A 24,132-nucleotide genomic window follows, 5' to 3' on the forward strand; every position below is an offset into this window, starting at 1 on the left:
TGAAGAGGTAATGCAATGTGGTTAGCACAGAAATCAGTCAGAGAAGCTCAGCTAGCAAACAATTACACGGGATAAACTTTCACACTTCTAATTTAACACACAGTTACAGATCTACCACCTTACATGCACTTCCAAAGCAAGATCATTACTTAAATACACAGCACATGACACTTCACTCACTCAACAGCATGCTAGTGATGGACTCCCTTCCCCTCAGCTGGAGGATAAGATACTTGTAATCATAGACTTGTACATCACAGGTACTAAACTGGAGAATATAAGATGTTCTGGAGCAAAATTAAGTTTGGCAAGTAATCTGCAGTGATCTAAAGACCGGGATTAAAATGAATCTGGCTTGGTAAATGATACATTGGAGCATGATGCATCCTATAGACATATGCCATAAAGTGTGTTTACTAAAATCTGTTGTCACTTCTAGCTCAAAAAGATAAAATCCCAAAGGCAAGTGAAGGAATGATGAGTGCCTCAACTCAATCCAATATATGGGAAAATATTCCGGGGGTGGGGGGGTGGAAGAGAAAGGAAATCTGACACAAACCCATATTATATTGGGCATAATGTCCAGGTTTCCATCAGAGACAACAGAGCATTAAATCCCATGGATGTGAACACTGGATAGCACACTGTGCATTTCAGAATCAGATCCTATTTAATATCACCAGCATATGTCATGAAATCTGTTGTCTTTGCAGAAGCAGTACAATGCAATACATAATAGAAAAAACTGAATTACAGTAAGTGTATTATATATATATATATATATATATATTAAATAGCTAAATTAAATAAGTAGTGCTAAAATAGAAAATAAAAAGGTGGTGTTCACGGGTTCAATATCCATTCAGAAATTGGATGGCAGAGGGGAAGAAGCTGTTTCTGAATCCTTGACTCTGCATTTCTTTCACGTGTCATTATGATTTCCAATGCATACATTTTACTGCAATAAAAGAATGGTCTTCAATCGATGAACTGCTTTACCAATAATTTTAAAAAATTCCATGCATCCTCATCTCTATAACACATGTTACTAATTTAGCCCTAACTCCCAAAAGATAAAATGAAGCAGATTTATTTATGTAGAACAACTCCTTGACAGCAGAGGCAGAGATGTCAATTCTGCAGCAAGAGAAGGGAATACACAAGAGGATCCAACTTTGGATGAACACATAGTTCCCATAGCAGAGTAGGCTAGACAAGGTTAGCCAGAGAAAGGGAAGAGAAGATGAACTTTAACAAAAGCAAAATGCAAAAACTAAGATTAACTATTATTCTGCAGCAACGGCTCAAACTAATCTAGATGAACAAGAATACAAATTCCCACTCAGTTTTTTTCTTAATTCAGTTCCCAGTCCTTAATACAAAAATACCTCACTGAAATAAAAATTATTTGCAATATTCCCTGTAAAACAATAGTTTAAGTGGGCAAATTCTGAAATCAATTAGTTTTAAAAGGTGAATCATTTCTTCCTCATACCTATGTACTGTACATCCAGTGCAAAATAGCCACGTTTCTTTGAGGTGGTGTGGTAGCATAGCGCTTGGTGTAATGCTATTACTGTGCCAGTGACCTGGGTTCAGTTCCTGCCACTGCCTGGAAGGAGCTCGTATGTTCTCCTTATGCCTGGCCCTGTCCTCTGGGTGGTCCCACATCCCAAAGATGTACAGGTTAGTAGGTTAATTTGCCACATGGGTGTAATTGGGTGGCGTGTGCTCACTGAGCATGAAGGACTTGTTACTGTGCCATAGCTTTAAATAAAGTATTTTTGAAACATTAATTCCTAGCCCACTGCAGCTAGGGGGAGAAAAGGCACAACTCCAGATGTTTTCTATTATGCTTTCCTAGAATCAAGTTGCTCATTTTGGTCCAAGTAATGCTCAGTAATTAATGTCAGGCTCAATTATTTTTTTTTAATTTCACTTCAGTATGACGTATTGATTAACATTCCCAGATAAATAAAAAGACCTCATAAGCATGAACCAGGAAACACCTAATCTGCTGCTACAAATGAGAGCTGAGAACAAATTCTGCAAAAGGAGTGAACCTATTTCTCTGGCAGGAGGCAAAGAGTGGGAATAAAAGGAGAGTTTTCTGGTTGGCTGCCAGCAGCTAGTGGTGTTGCTCAGGGGTCTGTGTTAGGACTGCTTCTTTTAACATTACATGTCAATGATTTGGATGCTGGAATTAGTGGTTTTGTGGCCAATTGTGCGGACAATATGAAGATAGGTGGAGGGGCAGGTACTATTGAGGGAGCAGAGAGGTTACAGAAGGTCTTGAGCAAAGAGATGGCAGTGGAATAAAGAGTCGGGAAGTGTACGGTCATGCACTTCAGTAGAAGAAATAAAACCATAGACTATTTTCTCAATGGAGAGAAAAATTAAAAATCGAGGTGCAAAGGGACACGGGAGTCCTCGATTCAGTACAGGTCAATCTGCAGGTTGAGTCCAGCGGTAAGGAAGGCAAATGCAATGTTAACATTTCTAGTCGAGAGGACTAAAATATAAAAGCAAAGATGCAATGTTGAGGCTTTATAAGGCACTGGTGAAGCTTCACGTGGAGTATTCTGAGCAGTTATGGGCCTTTTATCTAAGAAAAATATGCTGACATTGGAGAGGGTTCAAAGGAGGTTCATGAAAATGATTCCAGGATTGAAAGATCTGTTGTACGAGGAGCATTTGATGGCTCTGAGCCTGAATTCACTGGAATTCAGAAGAATGAGGGGGAATCTCATTGAAACCCATTAAATGTTGAAAGGCCCGGATAGAGTGGACGATGAGAATATTCCCTATGATGTGGGAGTCTAAGACTAGAGGACAGAGCCTCAGAATAGTGGGACATCATTTTAGAACGGAGATGAGGAGGAATTTCTTTAGTCAGAGTGGTGAATCAGTGGAATTTCTTGCTACAGGTGGCAGGGGAGCCCAAATCATTGGGCATATTTAAGGCAGAGGTTGATAGATTCTTGATTAGTCAGGCCATGAAAGGATGTGGGGAGAAGACAGGAGATTGGGACTGAGGGCCTAATTTTGGTCTTATATCAAATGGTCTAGTTTCAATTTTTTTTTCATATTAAGTCAACATGAATCAAGTGCTTACTTGGATATGAGCATCACTCCATTGCCTCAGTGGCAAAAACCACCTTGTGCATTTTAGGTTTTGCTTCCCCTCAAAATTTGATCTTGCAAGGAGGTGTTTCATCAAATAAAAGAATGATATGAAGCACAAGAAATGATGAAGAGTGGAGAGAGAAAAAAATCTACTGATACTGGAAATCTGAAAGAAAAAAAAGGAAAATGTTGGAAATCTCAGCAGGCCAGGCAGCACTGTTGGAAAGAGAAAAGAGTTAGCATTTCAGGTCTATGACTCTTTTGACTCTGATGAAGGGTTCTAGTCCAGGAACATTAACTACTACTTCTCATTCCACAGATGTTACCCGTCTTTTTTTCCAGCATTACATATTTTGCTCTGAACCAATATCTACCATCTTTCATAGTGTGCACTTAAATTTGACTGTGATTAACAAACACCTCCAAAAAGCAAACAAAAGACACAATTATTGAAAGATGCATACATCCTTGTTGATTACTTGCATGGGTGGTGGGGGTGGGGGAAGCTACACTGCTGTGCTTGCCCGCACCATTCTTGTTTTAAGCAAATTCACCAAGAACAGATGCTTAGTAATTCAAAATTATGAAATGAATGGACATGGAACCAGAAAATCTTGAATATCAAGTCCACTTGAAACAGCAGGCGTAAGCTATTCATCCCTCAAGTTTTGGGCGGCCAATTAATAACATCAGGACTGATCCTACACGTCATCCAATTTCCCACTCAGTTTCCAATCCAGCAGAACACCTCAACCTTCGATAAATTCATCAACTGAGATCCCCAGCCACCTGGAGAAGAGAATTCTACTTATTTACAACCTTTCCCCTGAAAATATTTGTCTTAAGCTTCATCCTATATAGCACACACTCTAGCCTGATGTTTTACCCCAGTTTGATGTTCTTCTACCAGAGAAAATCACAGTGGTAGTCCTCTGATAATCACATACATCTCAACTCCTGTTTTCCTCCTTACCAGCCCATCACCTCCCTCTGGTGCTCCTCCATTTTCCCTTTCTTCCATGATCTTTTACCCTCTTCTATCTGGTTCCCCCTCCTCCAGCCCTTTATCTCTTTCACCAATTAACTTCCCAGTTCTTTACATCACCCCCTCCCCTTCTCCCAGTTTCATCTATCAATCTACTACCATGTACTTCTTCCTACCCTCCTCCCACCTTCCTACTCTGACTTCTCTTTTTTCAGTCCTGATGAAGGTTCTCAGCCCAAACTCTTTCCCGTAGGTGCTGCCTGGTCTGCTGAGTTCCTCCAGCATTTTGTGTGTGCTCTCAATGAACCTGCTCTAATGCTTTAAACTCCCGTGACCACAGCCCAGTCTTTCTCACAGGATAGACCCTTCATCTCAAGAATCAATTTAAGTCTATTGACATCAGGCAAGTATATTATTCCTCAAGTTGGGATCAAAAACACACTCAGTGGCTCTGTAGCTTTTTACAATGCATTGAGGATTTCTACTTGTACCAACATTTCCAAGCTGTTGAGTTCTCAGACACCTTCTTCCCACTGGATGAAAAACCTTTGCCTTGTCGTCCTTCTATAATTTACCTAACATCTCTTTCCCTTACATTTCAATCATTTTCTGAACAAAATCATTGTAAATCTACAGTGCAATCATGTGTTCCATAATTTGGAGACCCAAGCAGACATATTTTGAGAACTGTGGCCTATCTGTCTGGTATACAGTTCACACACACTTGTATTCTGGGCTTCTCACAATGAACTTCAGCTAAAATTGCAGCAGATCACATAAGAACAATAGAAAAGTTCTCCAGGTCTTGTTCAATATTCTTCCTTCAGCTAATTACAAAAGCAAGCAGCCATTTCTCATTTAATTCATTTTCAGAACCATGCTGTGTTAGAAAACATTTTCTGACTACACATCACTGCATGCCAATCGTAGAAAGTGATAAGGAGCTGGGGAAATGCAAATCTTCTCTGTCACTTGGATGGCAGTAAATTAGTCCAAATATCTGTGACTTCGGCCTTGAAAATTCTTTGATCAATAATAAACACACTGTGCAAACAAAACTTTTGTTTACAAAAAGTTATGTGGAAAGCCAAGTCATAATTCCCAGAAAACAATCAGAATATCAACACATCATTACTTAGATTTTCAAGTAAACATGAACAATTATAAAAGGACACGGCAAGTGATTTTACACATTTGAAGGGACAGACATGTTGATAGAGGTGGATAAACAAGAGAGGGCATGGGATAGGTCAGAATAGCAAAAGTTCAAAGTCAATTTATTTTGAAAGTACATAGAGTACTCTTCAAAAGTCTTAGGCACATACAGTTTATATATCTGGGGTGCCTATGACTTTGGCACAGTACTGTATTGGTCAACGTGGAACGGAGAGCGAGTTTGTAAACCTGGCGAGAGCAAAGGATATTGGGAATGGTGACACTGGAGTGCCACGGGAGGGGTATGACAAGGACTGCCAGGGGTAGGGGTTTGCACAGGTGCAGACAAACGAAGCCCTAAGTTACCAGGCAAGGTCATTTAATTCCGAACAATTTTATTGGTCATCACAGGATGTCCCTCTGGTGCTTCCCACTGTCTCCCCTCTTCCTTCCTCTTTTCCAGACCATGATTCCCCTCTCCCTGGACCCTTCTCACTCTCAGTCCGTATTAGAATCAGGTTTATCGTCACTTACATATCACATGAATTTTTTTTTTGCAGCAGCTATACAATGCAATACATAAAATTACTACAGTACTATATAAAAGTCTTAGGCACCCTAGCTATATATACAATATGTGTCCAAGATGTTTACACAGAACTGTATTTGCCACCATATACAACCCTGAGACACATTTTCTTGCAGGCATACACAATAAATCCAAGAAAGATTATAGACTCAATGACAAACTGCACCCAACACAACTGACAAATGTGCAAATGACAACCAATGTGCAAAAGACAACTGTGCAAATACAAAAGAAAGAAAGAAAAAAATATATATATCAAGAACACGAGTTAACAGTCCTTGAAAGTGAGTCCATGGGTTGTGGAAACAGTTCAGTGATGGAGCGAGTTAAGTTGAGTGAAGCTATCCCCTTGGGTTCAAGAACCTGATGGTTGAGGGGTAACAACTGTCCTCGAACCTGGTTGTGTGGGTCCTAAAGCTCCTGTACATGCTTCCTGATGGCAGCAGTAAGAAGAGAGCACGGCCCGGTACACGTCCTTAAGGATGGATGCTGCTTTCCTGCGGCAGCGCTCCATATAGATGTACTCAGTGGTGGGGAGGACTTCACTCACGATGGACTGGGTTGTATGTATCCACTACTTATTGTAGGATTTTCCATTCAAGCTCATCGCTATTTCCATACAAGGTCATGATAGAGGTTTGTTCAAGTTTTAGATATCATGCCGAATCCTTGCAAACTTCTAAGGAAGTAGAGCTGCTGCCGTGCTTTCTTTGTAATGGCCTTTACGCGCTGGACCCAGGACAGACCCTCTGGAATGTTAAAATTTGCTGACCCTCTCCATCTCAGATTCCCCAATAAGGACTGGCTCATAGATCTCCAGTTTCCTCCTCCTGAAGTCAATAATTAGCTCCTCGGTCTTGTTGACATTGATTGAGAGGCTCTAGTTGTGGCAGCACTCAGCCAGATTTCCAATCTCCCTCTTATATACTGATTTGTCATCACCTTTGATTCGGCCAACAACAGTGGTGGTGTCAGCAAACTTAAATAACGCATTGGAGTTGTGCTTATCCTCACAGTCATAGGTGTAAAGCGAGTAGAGCAGGTGGTTAAACACACAGCCTTGTGGTGCATCTGTGCTGACGGAGTTTGTGAAGGAGGCCTGTATGCCAATCTAACTGACTGGATTCTGTTAGTGAGGAAATTGAAGATTCAATTGCACAGGGAGGTATTTAGGCCAAGGTCTTGCCACTTATTGATTAATTTTAATGGAATAATGGTATTGAATGCCGAGCTATAGTCAATAAAGAGCACGTACGTATCTTTGCTGTCCAGATGTTCCACGGTTGAGTGAAGAGCCAATGAAATAGCATCTGTTGTGATGGTAGGAAAATTGGAGCAGATCCAAGACACTAAGGCAGAAGGTAATATGTTTCATCACAGTGGATATAAGTATTACTGGACAATAGTCACTGAGGCAGGTCACCACATCCTTCTTAGGCACTGGTGTAATTGAAGCCTGCTTGAAGTAGGCGAGTATCTCAGACTGCCAAAGCGAAAGGTTAAGGATATCAGTGAACACTCCAGTCAGTTGATCAACTCAGGTCTTTGGTACGCAACCAGGTATCCCTACTGGCCCGGATGCTTTCGGATGTTCACCCTCCTGAAGGGTGCTCTCGTGTCAGCCTCAGAGATTGAAATCACAGGGCCATATGGGGCTATGGAAGTCCGTCAAGGTTTCTCCATGTTTTGACAGTCAAAGTGAGCACAGAAGGTGTTGAGCTCACCCTGGAGTGAAGCCTTGTTTTCACCTACGTCACTTGGCTGCACTTAGTACGAGGAAACTGCAGTCAAGCCCTGCCATAGCTATCGAGCATCCTTCAGTGATTTAAGTTTGGTCCAGAATTGCCACTTAGCATGTGAGATGGCTTTCTGGAGATTGTACCTGGACCTCTTGTATCTTACTTGGTCACCAGACCTGAATGCCATTATCTGGTCCTCAGCTGAATGCAGATCTCATGGTTCGTCCAGGGCTTCTGGTTAGGGAATACTGAATGACTTTGCAAAGACACATTCATCTATGACTGCTTTTAAAAAGTCCGTGACAACTGTAGTATATTCATTCAGATCCTCTAATGAATCCCTCAGCACAGCCCAGTCCATTAACTCGAAGCAAACCCTTAGCTGCTCCCCGCCTCCTGCGACCAATTCTTGGAGAAGGACAGCTAAGTAATCGGATTTCCTGAAATGCAGGAACGATAGCCATTCCTAATCATGGTACAGCAGTGCTTGTGTGTATTTGGACCCCTGCTGCTGCAGGTTATATATTGGTGATAATTGGGCAGAGATTTCTTCAACAAGCCTGACTGAATTCCCCATCAATGATTTGAAAGGCATCAGGGTAGACTGTTTCTTGTCTGCTGATAGCAGCACTCGATATATCAAGTGTCTGATTAGCATCGGCCTTTGGCGCTATGTGAACTGCAGTCAGGTCACAGAGGAGAATTCTCTTGGTCGGTACTTAATCACTGGATGTTCCAGTTGAGGGAGGGCATGCAACAAGACTGCTGCGTCCAAGCACCATGAAGAGTTTATCAAGAAACACAGTCCCCGACATTTTGCCTTCTCTGAATCAGCAGAATTGTCCATCCAGTGTATCAAGAAGCCCTTAGGTCTTAGCAATGTATCCATCATGTTTGTACTGAAACACAGAATATTCCCCATGTTATAGCAATCTTGCCTTAGGTTCTCTATCTTGTTCTCCAAAGTCCATACATTTGCAAACAAGATACTGGGTAGAGGTCGTTTCAATCCCCTGCATTTCAGTCTGGCTTGAAGTCCTCCCCTCCTCCCTCTCAACCATGGCAAGGTACCTTTGTGTGTTCGTGTGTTCTGGAGAGTTAAGTCCACCAAGTCCCACAGAGGATCATGAAATCACTCGTTCATTAAGACTGTTCAAAAGTTCATTACTTAAAGAGAAATTACAGGCTGCAGAATACAGCGAGACTAATTCAGAAATATATTTAGAAGTTGCGTCAGCTGCCCACAACACACCACTGTGTTTCACCAGTGCCATCTTGCCTGAGTAGCCAGGTGACACGTAGCAAGATGAAAATAGTAAGCCAGGAGAGAGAAGCAGAGAGGGACTGATGAGAAACAGACAGCAAGATAGAGAGTGAGATCATGAGACAATGAGAAGGCAATAGTGAGACAAAGCAATAATGAGCTGAAAAAATGAGTACATCAGGGGTAACTACATATTTTAGAAAACAAAGTACAATCCAATTTCTCTCTCTTGGATGACCTACTATTCCTTTTAATTAGCAATAATAGTAATACTTCATCACTAGATTATTACAATAAAAATGATTAAACAAGAAACATTTTAAGTCTACAAAAGGCCAATGGAAGTTAATGTACTGCATCAAGTTGCAAAGGAGAACAGAAAACTGAAAATTTATGCATCACTCAGCAGATCATGCTGCCACTTCATAGACTTTGCTCTGCAAAGCCAAGAGTACCACTCCCATTCAGTGACGATTGTTTGTTCTCTCAGTGCGCCTAGAAGATCAAAACAAAAGATTCAGCTGCTTCTTGGGAGGCACCAGATAAGAGTGCGTACTTGCCGTTTACAATGCTGGAGTCTAATGCTCAGCTTTACAGTAGATGGGAAAGCACCAGAGGCAACATTACTGATTTTGGACATACCAAAGTGACAGTGTTCTGAAGGCACAACTTTCACTCGCAGTTTTCTTAATGCAGATCCTCCTTCCTAGAGCTACTTCATCACGACGCAGTCAGCGTCCTAATGGATTAAGGGGCAAAATGTTCTACCCCTGCTCCCACAGTCTTATTATGGCTCCAAATTTGGGATTGAGATCTAATAGGATTCAGTCTCCACAGGTATTGAAGGACCAGCCTCCCTATTTATCATCGTATAAGTAGTGGAGAGGTCATTAATCCCTTGCCACCCTGCAGTAAGTTTTGCCCAAAGAGTGAGGCATTACAGCACAGAAAGCAGCACTCACATCATGGCCTGCAAATCTGTTAGTCCTTCTGAGATATAGTGCTAATAAAAAGCATTCAGCCCCTTGGAAGTTTCCATGTTTTATTGCTTCACAACATTGAATCACAGTGGATTTAATTTGGTTTTCTTTCACACGGATCAAGGGAAAAAGGAGAGAGAAAAACGGCTAACGTGTTAGGTCAAAGGTTTAAGGATTTTCAACAGCCTTAATGAAAGATCATCAACCCGAAGGAGTTTTTGCCTCTTTGGAGGCCAAGTGTTTCCAATGTACTATTATTATTTTGTATTTGTTAGCTGCTGATACTTTGGGAATTAGATTAAAGATTCACATTTACTATCACGTGTATATTGAAACATCCAGATACACAGTGAAATGCACGGAGTTGCATGATCGACCGACACAGTCCGGGCATTGTGCTGTGACAGCCCACAAGTGTTGCCGCAACAGGCACCAACATAGCGCGCTCACAACTCAACTCATTAACTCTAAACACACATCTTCAGAATCAGAATCAAGCTTAATATCACTGTCACGTGCTGTGAAATTCGTTGTTTTGTGGCAGCAGTACATTGTAATATATAATAATAAAAAACTATAAATTACAATAAAAATATATTTTGAAAAAAATTCAACTAAGTAATGCAAAAAGAGAGCAAAAAAATTTAAAAAATTGAGCTAGTGTTCATGGATTGGTTCATTAATTCATTCAAAAGTCTAATAGAAGAGGGGAAGAAGCTGTTCATAAAACGTTGAGTATGTCTTCAGGCCTCCTGTACCTCCTCCTTGATGGTACCAATAAGAAGACGGTGTGTCCTTCATGATGGATGACACCTTTTTGAGGCATTGCCTTTCGAAGATGGCCTGAATGCTGGGGAGGTTAGCGCCCACGATGGAACGGACAGAATTCACAACTTCCTGCAACTTTTCTGATCCTGCTCAGTGGCCTCTCCATACCAGATGGTGATGCAACTAGTTAGAATGCTCTCCATGGTATACCCGTAGAAATTTGTGAGTCTTTGGTGTCAACTCCTAATGAAGGATAGCCGCTGTCACGCCTTCTTTGTAACCCATCAATATGTTGGATAGGTCTGCAGAGATGTTGACATGCAGCAACTTGAAACTGCTCACCCTTTCCATTGCTGATCCCTCAATGAGGTCTGGTGCGCATTCCCTTGACTTCCTCTTCCTGAAGTTGGAATGTGAGAGATAAATGGAACAACCAAAGGAAATACAAGGAGAATGCACAAACTCCTCAGACGGCAATGGGGATCAAACCCCAATTGGTGATTGCTGGCACTGCAAAGCGATTGTGCTGACTGCTACACTATTATGCCACCCTGGGTGGTTCCTGCCACAACAGGCATGAACATTCTGGACAACTAGTAAAAGAGCTTTTATTATAACAAGCAGCAAGGGCTGTAAATCATTTTGCTGTTTGATCTCCATTATTCTGAGATCAAACAGCAAAATGGAATTGAGCCCGCAAGATCAGAAGAGACACAAACTTATTGACTAGGTAACTAGAGGGATCAAAGTTGAGGGTTTATAGGAGGAAAGGGGTAGATTGACTATGGAGTAGGTCATCAGCACAATGTTTTGGGTCAAAGTACTGTGGCATATTGTTCTATGATCAACCATACTAAATGGTGAAGACTCAAATGATTAAGTGTCATTATGACTCAGTCCTGCCTCAACATCTTTTATTTTTAAATCATAGAGAACTACAGCACAGATACAGGCACTTTGGCCCATCAAATACTGGCTGAGCTATTATGCAGCCTAGTCCCATCAATCTGCATCCAGCGTATAGCCCTCCATTCCCCTCCCATCCATGTACCTATCCAAATTTCTCTGAAATGTTGAAATCCAATCCAGATCCACCACTTCCACTGATAGCTTATTAATAACCTATTCAACCTTTCCTACAACTCAGCTGCTGAACCCTCCTAGTAACACTCTTGTAAATTTTCTCTGTACTCTTTCAATCTTGTTGCTATATTGTCTGTAGATAGGTGACCTGAAATGCATGCAATATTCCAAAGTCAGCCTCAGCAACATCTTGTATGACTTCAAAATAACATCCCAACTCCTGTGCTCAGTACTTTGATTACTTAGGTCCAATGTACCAAAACCTCCCTTTATGACCTGTGACACCACTTTCATGTAATTATGAATCTGTACTCCCAGATCCTCTGCTCCACTATACTCCTCTGAGGTCTACTGATAACATGCAAGTTGTATCTTGGTTTGTCCTCCCAAAGTGGAACACCTCACACTTCTTGGCATTAAATTGCATCTTCCATTTGGCAGCCCATTTCTCCAGCTGGTCATCGCAAGCTTTGACAGCCTTCCTCACTGTCTACTTCATCCTTAATCATGTTGCTACCTACAAATTTGCTGATCCAGTGTGCCACATTATGATCCAGATCACCGTTACAGATGACAACACCACCACCCCACTACTTTATCATTTCCTGTCAGTCACCTTGTGTACTACCTCACTATTTTATTATTTCTGCCTTTTTGCCCTACTGATTTTAATTATTTAATAGACATCTATATACTTCTTGTAACTCAGTTTTTTCTCTATATTTATTCATCATGTACTGCATTGCACTGCTGCTGTAAAGCAAACAGATTTCACAACATATGCCAGTGGAATTAAATCTGATTCTACTTCTGATTCTGATGTACAGACATTTTCAATCTATGTATATAAGCTACCTTATGTATTTACATTTATCGTGTTTTTTATCCTGGTGATCTCTCCTTATTGCTTTCTTTGTGCTGCATCAGATCTGGAGTAACAATTATTTTGTTCTCCTTGTGCACTGGAAATGACATTAAACAATCTTGAAACTGACCTAACACTGATCCTTGTGGCACACCACTAGTCACAGGCATCCAGACAGAAAAGCAACCATCAACTACCATGCTCTTCTTTTCCCATGAAGCCAATGTCTAATCCAATTTACTATCTCATCCTGAATGCCAAGTGACTTAACCATCTTGACTAGACTCCCATGTGGGACCTTGTCAAAGGCTTTGCTAAAGTCCATGTAGGCAACATCCAACTGTCTTTCCTTCCTCAACTTTTCTGGTCAGCTTCCTTGAAAAACTCTGTAAGCTTAGTTAGACATGACCTACTACACACAACCCTAAGTTGACTATCCTTAATCAATTCCTGTTTATCCAAATATTTATACATTTGGTCCCTTAGAATACCTTTCAATAACATAACCACTGTTGACTTCAGGCTCACTGGCCAGTAAGTTCCTGCCTTACTCTTAGCCTTTTTTTGACAATGGGGCAACATTAGCTATCCTCCAATCCTTTAGCACCTCACGCACGGCTGAGGACATTTTAAATACCTCTGCTAGGGCCCCTTCAATTTCTGCACTAGTCTCCTACAAGGTCAGATGGAAAAACCTTGTCAGGTCCTGGGGACTTATACACTCAAATTTACCTCAACATGGCAAACACTTCCTCCTCTCTAATCCATATACAATTTCTGACCTCACTTCTATAGACTCTGTGCCCATTCCCAAGTAAATACAGAAGCAAAAAATCTATTTAAGATCACCCCTATCTCTTTGGTCATCTATACAAGACAAATCTGATGTTCACAAGGACCAATTTTGTCCCTTGCTATTCTTTGTTTTTAATCTATCTGTAGAAGCCGTTGGGATTGTCCTTCGCCTTGTCAGCTAGGACAAGGTGACGAGGCACCTTATGCCTTCTTTTAGCACTCGTGATTTCCTTCTTAACTCATTAAAACTTTTGCCTTTAGTTCATTAGCAACTAATATTGGTAGAGGATTCAAAGCACGTCCTGGCTTTTAACCTGCAAGAATCCAAATAAAGAGTGCTTTTAGGAAGAAGCTTTTGGTGGGAAGAACTAGTAACTAGGGGACAGGGGTTTAAGTTAAACTCTAAAAGAGCCAGCAGAAAGAAATGAGGAAAACTGATCTGAAATGCACTGCTCAAATGATGGTGGGAACAGATTCAGCAGGAAATTGAAAAGAAAATTGGACAAATGTTTGAAAAGAAAACATTTGCAGAGTGGTGGAGGAAAAGTGAACTTCCTGTGCCATTCACTTCTGTGAACGACTCAAAATGAAAATAAGGCTGAAGCAATGAACAGTGGAGATGGATCCCCAATGGCTTTGGCAAAATTGTGCCCAACACATCACTTGTGTGCATTGCTTTCAGTGTGCTCTGGTCAATGGTACTTTTAATCAGTGGGGAAGGTAGGTATGGTCTGGCTGTGGCACACACTGCTACCAGACAACACTCATTGTCAACACTCAAATATTCACTCAGACAGAGAATTGGAACTGTTTCAGCACTGTGAACCTACTGCACAGTACAAATCAGCACCTTCAGGAGCTGAGAAACAGAGGAACAAATGTAGGAACAGAGGAATATTTATTGCTTAAAACTTATCAATTTATAGATAAACCTACAGCAGCACACATACAAACTTATTTTAAAATACTGATAGGCAACTAGATTGATGGTACAGGTGTCCCCCGCTTTATGAATGTTCGCTTTTACAAAAGACCTACATTAGTAACCCGTTTTCGCATTGCAAAGAGGATTTTCACTTTTAAGAAAAATTTTCCCATATAAATTAATGGTTCTTCACTTTACACCATTTCAGCTTAAGAAAGGTTTCATATGAACGCTCTACCTTTATAAAGGGGAGGGGGGACACCTGTACATGATCCAAAGTGGGAAGCCTAAGATGTTAATAAAATATTAATCCATGATACAGAGACAGCAAAGGTATCTGCAGTCTTTATGCTAGTGAAAGGGAATTTGTTCGGTCAAATGAGCTTTACAGATTTTGTTATAGTATACAGCTGATTTTGGCCATGCTGCCTCATTAACTTCTGGTTTACCTCCCGACTCTGAGGCATTGATATTTACCTACTTCGAACAGCAGAGCGAAGGAGAGGCACGTTTCCACCAGCACACCCTTATGTCATTCACCTCTGCAGTTCAACAACGCTTTCCCTCCTCTAATTTGAAAGCTTGCCAATACTATCTTGCACACAAAGAATGCAAACTTCTTTTCTGTGTACACCAACCTGTTTCAATGTCCTAATTTTTCATCTGGATATTCCCAGCTAGCCTTTTTGTCTGGCTTACACCATTTGTCCATAAACCTCCAATTTCACCCTCCCTCTGGAATCTCTGGAAATCCTTTCCTAACAATACTCTCTCTTTTAAAACATTCCCTAAAACATTCCCAACCTTTTTTATGACATGGAGCATTACCATTAACCAAGGGTAAAATTTCTTGAAACAGTTTACTGTACTAAACATATATAAATGCAAGTGTTTTTTTTTGCTGTTAGGCTTTTAATCTGGATGAGCCAATAAAACTACATCTCTCACAACCAAGATCTCTCAGAGTGCAATATACATAAATCCAGTGGAATCACATAACTGTATAACAATCACAGCATGGAAACAGGCCATCTTGGCCCTTCTAGACCATTACTCTCACCTAGTCTCACTGACCTGCACTCAGCCCATAACCATCTATTCCTTTCCTGTCCATATACCTATCCAATTTTACTTTAAATGACAATACCGAACCTGCCTCTACCACTTCTACTGGAAGCTCGTTCCACACAGCTACCACTCTCTGAGTAAAGAAGTTCCCCCTCGTATTACCCCTAAACTTTTGCCCCTTAACTCTCAACTCATGTCCTCTTGTTTGAATCTTCCCTACTCTCAATGGAAAAAGCCTATCCACGTCAACTCTATCTATCCCCCGTATAATTTTAAATACCTCTATCAAGTCCCCCCCCCCACAACCTTCTACGCTCCAAAGAATAAAGACCTAATTTGTTCAACCTTTCTCTGTAACTTAGGTGCTGAAACCCAGGTAACATTCTAGTAAATCTCCTCTGTACTCCCTCTATTTTGTTGGCATCTTTCCTATAATTCGGTGACCAGAACTGTACACAATATTCCAAATTTGGTCTCACCAATGCCTTGTACAATTTTAACATTACATCCCAACTCCTAAACTCAATGCTCTGATTTATAAAGGCCAGCATACCAAAAGCTTTCTTCACCACCCTATCCACATGAGATTTCACCTTCAGGGAACTATGCACTATTATTCCTAGATCACTCTGTTCTACTGTATTCCTCAATGCCCTACCATTTACCATGTATGTCCTATTTGGATTATTCCTACTAAAACGTAGCACCTCACGCTTATCAGCATTAAACTCCATCTGCCATCGTTCAGCCCACTCTGCTAACTGGCCTAAATCTCTCTGCAAGCTTTGAAAACCTACTTCATTATCCACAACGCCACCTACCTTAGTATCATCTGCATACTTACTAATCCAATTTACCACCCCATCATCCAGATCATTAATGTATATGACAAGCAACATTGGACCCAGTACAGATCCCTGAGGCACTAGTCACCGGCCTCCAAACTGACAAACAGTTATCCACCACTACTCTCTGGCATCTCCCATCCAGCCACTGTTGAATCCATTTTACTACTTCAGTATTAATACCTAACGAATGAACCTTCCTAACTAACCTTCTGTGTGGAACCTTGTCAAAGGCTTTAATGAAGTCCATATAGACAACATCCACTGCTCATCCTCATCAACTTTCCTTGTAACCCCTTCAAAAAATTCAATAAGATTTGTCAAACATGACCTTCCACGCACAAATCCATGCTGACTGTTCCTAATCAGGCCCTGTCTATCCAGATAATTAGATACACTATCTCGAAGAATACTTTCCATTAATTTACCCACCACTGACGTCAAATCTACAGGCCGATAACTGCTAGGTTTACTCTTAGAACCCTTTTTAAACAATGGAACCACATGAGCAATATATGCCAATCCTCTGGCACCATCCCCGTTACTAATGACATATGAAATATTTTTGTCAGAGCCCCTTCTATTTCTACACTAACTTCCCTCAAGGTCCTAGGGAATATTGTGTCAGGACCCGGCGACTTATTCACTTTTATATTCTTTAAAAGCGCCAGTACTTCCTCTTCTTTAATCATCATAGTTTCCATAACTACCCTACTTGTTTCCTTTACCTTACACAATTCAATATCCTTCTCCTTGGTGAATACAGAAGAAAAGAAATCAGAAATCAGTGAAATCCAAAGTGACTTAAGTAAGCAAATATAATTTATAATTTAAATTTACAACGGGGATATTCATCTGGTGCGGGCTACATCACCTCTTAACCATCCTGTCAATAGCTGGATCTGAGGAGACTGAGGTTCTTTGGAGCATGCAGGCCTCTCCTTCACATCTACCAATCTGTTGTCACCAGTACAATCTTCTATGCGGTGGGGTGTTGGGGCAGTGCCATCAACATGGGTGATGCCAACAGGCTCAATAAATAGGTTAGAAAGCCTGGCTCTGTTATAGGAGTCAAACTGGACACACTGGAGGCTGTGGTAGAACAAAGTACCCTACAAGAAATCCTGGCAATTCTGCACAATGTTTCTCACCCTCTGCATGCCACCTTAGCTGAACAGAGGAGCACTTTTAGTAAAAGACAAAGACAACTGCACTGCTCCAAAGAGCGCTACATGAGGTCATTCTTAATTTTGCATAATGAATCAACCTATAGTCAGGGAAGTGATAACTCCACTCCTGTTAGACTGTTTGAGCTAACTTATTTTTTATTCTTTCTTACTTCTCTTCTAATATTTGTATACAGTCCCCAAGTTACAAATGTCCGATTTACGAACAACTCGTACTTACGAACGGCCTGCCATAAAGCCTATTATATTGAAAATTCAAATTAAATACAATTGTTCATAATAACGAATGCACACACTACGCTGTGATGCTTATGAAAACATTGCGCGGCTTCAGCGGTTCGTCGGCTCAAGGAAGGAGAACGTCGTCCACCAATTTAAGTTGGATCACGTTGCCGTTTACACCGTGTTGAGTGCGTAACTTTGTATTTGGCTTAAATTTTTCCTTATTTATCATGTCTCTGAAGCATAAATCTAATGCAAGTGCTAGTGATGGATCAAAGAAAAGGAAAAGGATCACGATTAAAAATAACGTGGAAATAATAAAGCGATCGGAAAGAGGCGAAACGTCAATGGTCATTGGAAAAGTGATAGGCTACAGTCGGTCAACGACCAGAACAATTTTAAAGGATAAAGTGAGAATAATGGAGCATGTGAAAGGCCCTGCCCAATGAAAGCTACAATTATTACTAAGGAACGCAGTGGTTTGATTATTGAAATGGGAAGGCTATTGATAATTTGGTTAGATGATCAAAGTGTAATATTCTTAGTAGCCTTACTTTACTGCAAGAAAAGTCTTGAAGCCTTCTCAATGATTTAAAAGCTGCACGTGCAGCTAGTGAGGGTGATTGTGATGAAGAATTTGTTGCGAGTAGCGGTTGGTTCAATCGTTTCAAAGTGAGGGCAAATTTACATAATATTAAAGTGCAAGGTGAAGCAGCCATGTAAGTGCTGTGAGTGATTTTCCTGAAATGTTTAAAAAAATTATTGAGGAGGGAGGTTATTTGCCAGTACAAATATTTAATGTAGACAGGACTGGCTTATTTTGGGAAAAAATGCCTGAAAGGACCTACATTTCGAAAGAGGAAAGAAGCACACTAGGGCATAAGGCATTGAAGGATAGGCTAACATTATTGCTTGGGGGTAACACATCCGGAGATTTCAAGCTCAAGCCTTTGCTTGTGTATCACTCTCTAAATCCAAGGGGACTTCGCCGCATCATTAAGGCATCTCCTCCCGTTATTTGGAAAGCAAATTCAAAAGCTTGGGTTATAATTGCCATCTTTGAAGGTTCTTGAACTATTTTGTTCCTGCTGTTGAATATTATTGCTTGGCCAAGAAAATTCCTTTCAAGATTCTCCTTGTGGTTGACAATGCACCTGGACATCCAAGCACTTTAGATGACCTTCACCCTAATGTAGAGGTCATATTTTTACCCCCCAACATCACATCACTACTTCAGCCAATGAATCAGGGAGTCATAGCCTCCTTTAAGGCCTATTATTTACGGCAGACCTTCACACAAGCAGTCAGGACTACCCAAGATGATGCGATGAGCTTAAGAGAGTTCTGGAAGGATTATAACATCTATGATGCCAACAAAAATATTGCTGATTGTTGGGATGAAGTGAAGCAGTCAATATGAAAGCAGTGTGGGACAAATTGTGCCCCCAATTCATGCATGTTTTTCAGGGGTTTACAGCTGATGACATCGCTGAAGCCAGGCAAACTGTGGTTGATATTGATAATGAACTGCAGTTAAACATCAGTGAAAATGATGTTGTTACTTGACTCCCATGCTGAAGAACTGACCAGTGAAGACCTTATGGAACTAGAGCAGCAGATGAGAGCATTTGATGAAGAAGAAGACTGGGACCTAGGAACTCCAGAACCAAAAAAGTTTGTGACAAAAGAGTTAGCTGAAGCCTTTCGTCTCATTGAAGCAGGAATGGTAGAGCTAGAGGAGCAAGATCCTGATACAGAGAGGTTCACCAAAGTTTACCGTGCAGTTACCAAGGACCTCAGCTGCGACAAGACCATTTATGACCAGAAAAAGAAAAGCTCTGTACAAGTCTCCCTTGATGCCTACTTCAGCAGCAGAATCAAATCCTGACCCTCCAGCACTAGGTCCATCATAGTGCTACCTCACGAATACCCCTTCCAGTATGCAAGACATCGATGGAGCTGTATGTAGTTACTTTTATTATCAGTGTATTATTATTATGTATTGTATTATTATGTTTAAGATGTTTTAGTGTATTTGGACATGTTTCTTAAGTGTTTTATATGCATAGAAAGGTAAAATATATACTATATACTAAGACAAACATTTGACTAACTGATGCTAAATAATACCGGATGTACTCATTCCGACTTATGTACAAATCCGACTTAAAGATGGACTCAGGAACGGAACTCGTTCGTAACCCGGGGACTGCCTATATTTGTACATCTGTGCACTTGTAATACTACTGCGACACTGTAATCCCCTTTGGGATCAATAAACTATCTATTTGTCTATCAATCCATCCAACTGCTATGCCATAACACAGAGGTTCACTGTAAATCTTTGTTTCACCATATTCTCTGAGAATATGTTCAGGAAGAAGGTACAGGACCCTCAGGACCCAACACCACCAGGTTCAGGAGCAGATATTACCCCTCAACTGTTCCCACAATCTATGGATTCACTTTCAAGGAATCTTCATCTGACTTTCTCAATACTTAATTGTTTATTAATTTATGACTTTTTTCCTCTTTCATATTTTCAGTTTGTTGTCCTTTGCACATTGGTTGCTTGTTGGGTGCAGTCTTGGACTTACTGTGTATGCCCGCAAGAAAATGAATCCAGGGTTGTATACGGTGCACTTTCAGAATAAAATTACTTGGAAATTTGATTACGATGTGAAAGATTTGCAGGTCAGTGAGAGCCATTCCCATCCATTTCTACTTCAGATGGAAAGCACACACAATCTCCACTACCCCATTCCTAGCCCAATTGTCAAAATTATTCTTTATCTTTATGCCTTTAATATTCTTTGTTCACACAACTAGCAACCAAAAGAAAAACAAAACATTTGAAAAAATGCACAACTTTTCCTTTTTTAAAATGAATAGCCCACGACTTTTCTCACTGATTGATCCGATTACTTTTTAAACCCTTGACTTCCAGGACTACCTTGAAAAGATGCCAATCCAGATTACAAGGCTTTAATCGCATCTGCTCAAAACCTATGTCACAACTTCTTACAATTACCAGGAAATACAGCAGATGCATTTCTGAAAAGTTAAAGTACGAGCAAAAAACGAAGTGATCAGCAATCTTTCTGAGAAACCAGGTGCAATGGTGAGCTCTTACCTTTTGGAATTGTAACCTGGCAGCCCAAGTCGTAGTCCTGCTGCAGCCGATAAAAAGCCACTTCCTGAAGCCGTACTCTCTCCAGCTCCGAGAGACTCTGAATAGGGACTGGCTGTAGTCGAACACTGCGGCCAGACATGCTGTTCCAGGTGAAGTCGCCCTGTTATTAGAAAGGAAAATAAAAGGATCTCGTTAAAAGAACTGAGCACAGGACGGCATATCCTGCTCCTCCTAATCTTAAATTCTTAAGTCCAAAATGTCAGTAATTCTGAGGCTATTTGGCAAGTAATACTTCATCTGTATACTAGTACATGGCCAACACTTAACTGAGCCAGCAACATTTCTGATCTAAATAAAACTACTTTGAAAACTTCTTGGCTATTTCTAAAATTATAGGAGCCTTTCTCCTGTGTCTGCATCAAGAGCCGATATGCAAACACAATTTAAATTTCCAACATCTGCAGAATTCTTCCTTTCAGTACCACCCTCCAGCTTACTCACACCCACGTCTTCAAACCTCAGAGGGAAAGAGAAGAGAGACAGAAAATATTTACACTTAAATCCCAACTTGCCAACTTCAGTTAAGGATAAACCCCACGTCCCCAAATTAGCAACTTGTAGCCAAATAACAGCTTCTGAAAAGATTGTCACCCCAGTAATGTTAGAAAAGCTCCAATAAATTTGCATTCAAGCACCAATCAATAAACTAACATATCATTTGCTTCTGATGGCATGTTTTGAAAGTTAAATACTGCCCAGAATGTGGTGAAGTACTCCAATATTCTGCAAAATGGCGTCTCAGTTCAAAAGATGAAATGCTATCTCCTTCATTATCACTCCAAAAGTTACACTCTGGATCATATTATCAAATCTCTGGATTGAGACTTTCAACATGACCTGAACCACAGGTCAATTATCAACTCATTTGCCTACAGACCTCACGCACAGCACTGACTGCAAACCGGTTCTGAAAACTGCAGAACATCTTATAAAACTTGCATCAAGGTTGATAGTATCCTTTACGGTGATGAGGGACAAATATTTCAGAGAAACAGATACATAAAGGATTCAAATTGATTATTTACGTGATCAGAGATGCTTTTTTTTCAAAATTATAATGTGCTTATGATTTTCAGGCTACAGACAGCATTAAAAGTTTGAAGTTGCTCCAAATGTTAATCTGTTTCTATAACAAAATATGGCAATGCCTATAAATCCAACAGAGCCCACATCTTTCAAGCAGTTCGTCACAGTGGGACAAGATTAAAAGCAAATTAAAAGAAGGATGGTGGTGAAAGAGTTCTTTTCTGATTATATATCTATAATTAGTGGCATACTGTGGGGTCTGGTACTGAGACTCTTGTTTGTGATGTATGTTAACAACTGGGATAGCACAAATTGCCGATGCTGTTGTGGATAATGAGGAAACAGCTCAGAGGGAAAGCTGGTCAGAGCACTGGCAGATGCCATCACATCTCAACAACTGCAAGGTGATGCATTTTGGAAAGTAAAATGGGGATAAAACATGTACAGTATTAAGGATTAAGGGTGTTAAGGAATCTTAATGAACAGAGTGACCCTGGGGTTCAAGTCCATGGATCCCTAAAAATGGCAAAATAAGTAGAAAGGGTGGTGACTGGTGTGTATTTAATATTTCAGTATTACTTGAGTAATATTGTACATACATTGTATGATCAAGCATTCTTGGTTGTTTAACAATTCATTATGGGTTATATAGAAAAATAAGTGCTTTGCATATGACATGATGCTACACGCATGTCTCAATTAAAGTAAAAATCAGAGTTAAACTCACAATCCCACTCCCCTGTTCTTACTTCAATTAGTTTTATGTTTTGGAGTTACAAAACATAACAGTAAAGAAGGCATATGGTATGCTTGTCTTCATAAATCAGGGCAGAGAACACAAAAGTTGAAATGATAGGTTGCAATTCCATAAGACACTCCTTAGACTGCACTTGAGGTATTGTGTACCGTTCTAAATACCATGCTAGAGATGTGGAGAGAGAATGTAGACACAATTCACCACGATGATACTTCACAAGGGTCTTCAGTCAATGTGAGAGATTGAATAGGTTGGGTTTGTATTCCCTGGTAGAGGTATATAAAATTATTATGGCCGTAGATATAATCAATTTTATTCCATTGGCTGGGATATCTGTGTGAAAAAGGATTGGAAGGTGTTGAATTCTTGTGGGTTGAGTTAGGAAACTGCAAGAGTAAATGGAATCTGATGGCAGTTATATACAGGAAATAGAAAAGGCATATCAAAAGGGCAATAGGAGATGACAACATGCAGGTCAATTGGGAAAATCAGATTGGAAATGGATCTCAAGAGATCAAGTTTGTTGAATGCCTACAAGATGGTTTTTTTAGAGCAGTTTGTTTTGAGTCTACTAGGGGATCAGCCGTATTGGATTAGATGTTATGTAATGAACCGGAGTTGATTAGGGAGCTTAAGGTAAAGGAACCCTTAGGAGACAGTGATCACAATATGATCGACTGACAAGGGAAGTCAAAGTTAATGTAAAAGCAAAAGAGAGGGCATACAACAAAGCAAAAATTAGCAGGAAGATAGAGGATTGGGAAGCTTTTAAGTACCTACAGAGAGCAATTAAAAGAATCATTAGGAGACAAAAGGTGGTATACAAAAGCATGCTAGCAAACAATATCAAAGTGGATAGTAAAAGCTTTTTCCAAGTATGTAAAAAATAAAAAAAGAAATGAGAGATGATATAGGACCAATAGAAAATGAAGCTGGAGAAATAATAACGGGCAACAAGGAGATGGCAGATGAACTAAATAAGTATTCTGCATCAGTCTTCACTGTGGAAAACTCGAGCAGTGTGCTGATGTTGAAGGGTGTGAGGGAAGAGAAGTGAATGCAGTTACTATTACAATGAAGAAGGTATTCAAAAAGCTTTAAGACCCAAGCATACAGAAGTCACCTGGACCAGATGAACTGCACCCTAGGGTTCTGAAAGAGGTAGCGGTAGAGGTTGTGGAGGCATTTGTAATGATCTTTCAGGAATCAATGGGCTCTGGCATGGTGCCAGAGGACTGGAAAATTGCAAATGTCACTCCACTCTTAAAGAAAAGAGGAAGGCAGCAGAAAGGAAATTATAGACCAGTTAGCCTGACCTCAGTGGTTGGGAAGATTTTGAAGTCAATTGTTAAGGATGAGGTCATGGAGTACTTGATGACACTGACAAGGTCAGTATGGTTTTCTTAAGGGAAAATCTTGCCTGAAGAACCTGTCAGAATTCTTTGAGGCAATTACAAGTAGGATAGATAAAGGGGATGCAGTGGATGTTGTATAATTCGGACTTTCAGGAGGCCTTTGACAAGGTGCCACACATGAGGCTGCTTACCAGTTAAAAGCCCA

At 40.5% G+C, this 24,132-nt stretch overlaps 1 protein-coding gene across 7 annotated transcripts in view; it reads right to left on the reverse strand.

Moving 5' to 3' along the window:
- LOC132393124 (rho GTPase-activating protein 6-like) overlaps positions 1–24,132 on the reverse strand; it is a 532,445-nt gene that overhangs the window by 123,158 nt on the left and 385,155 nt on the right. For all 7 annotated transcript variants that reach the window (XM_059967953.1, XM_059967955.1, XM_059967956.1 and 4 more), the window contains exon 2: positions 20,730–20,889. In XM_059967953.1, coding sequence (XP_059823936.1) covers positions 20,730–20,889 — 160 coding nt within the window. The remainder of the gene's footprint in view (positions 1–20,729; positions 20,890–24,132) is intronic.

The sequence above is a fragment of the Hypanus sabinus genome, chromosome 4, assembly GCF_030144855.1.
Source record: "Hypanus sabinus isolate sHypSab1 chromosome 4, sHypSab1.hap1, whole genome shotgun sequence".
Taxonomy (NCBI): Eukaryota; Metazoa; Chordata; class Chondrichthyes; order Myliobatiformes; family Dasyatidae; genus Hypanus; species Hypanus sabinus.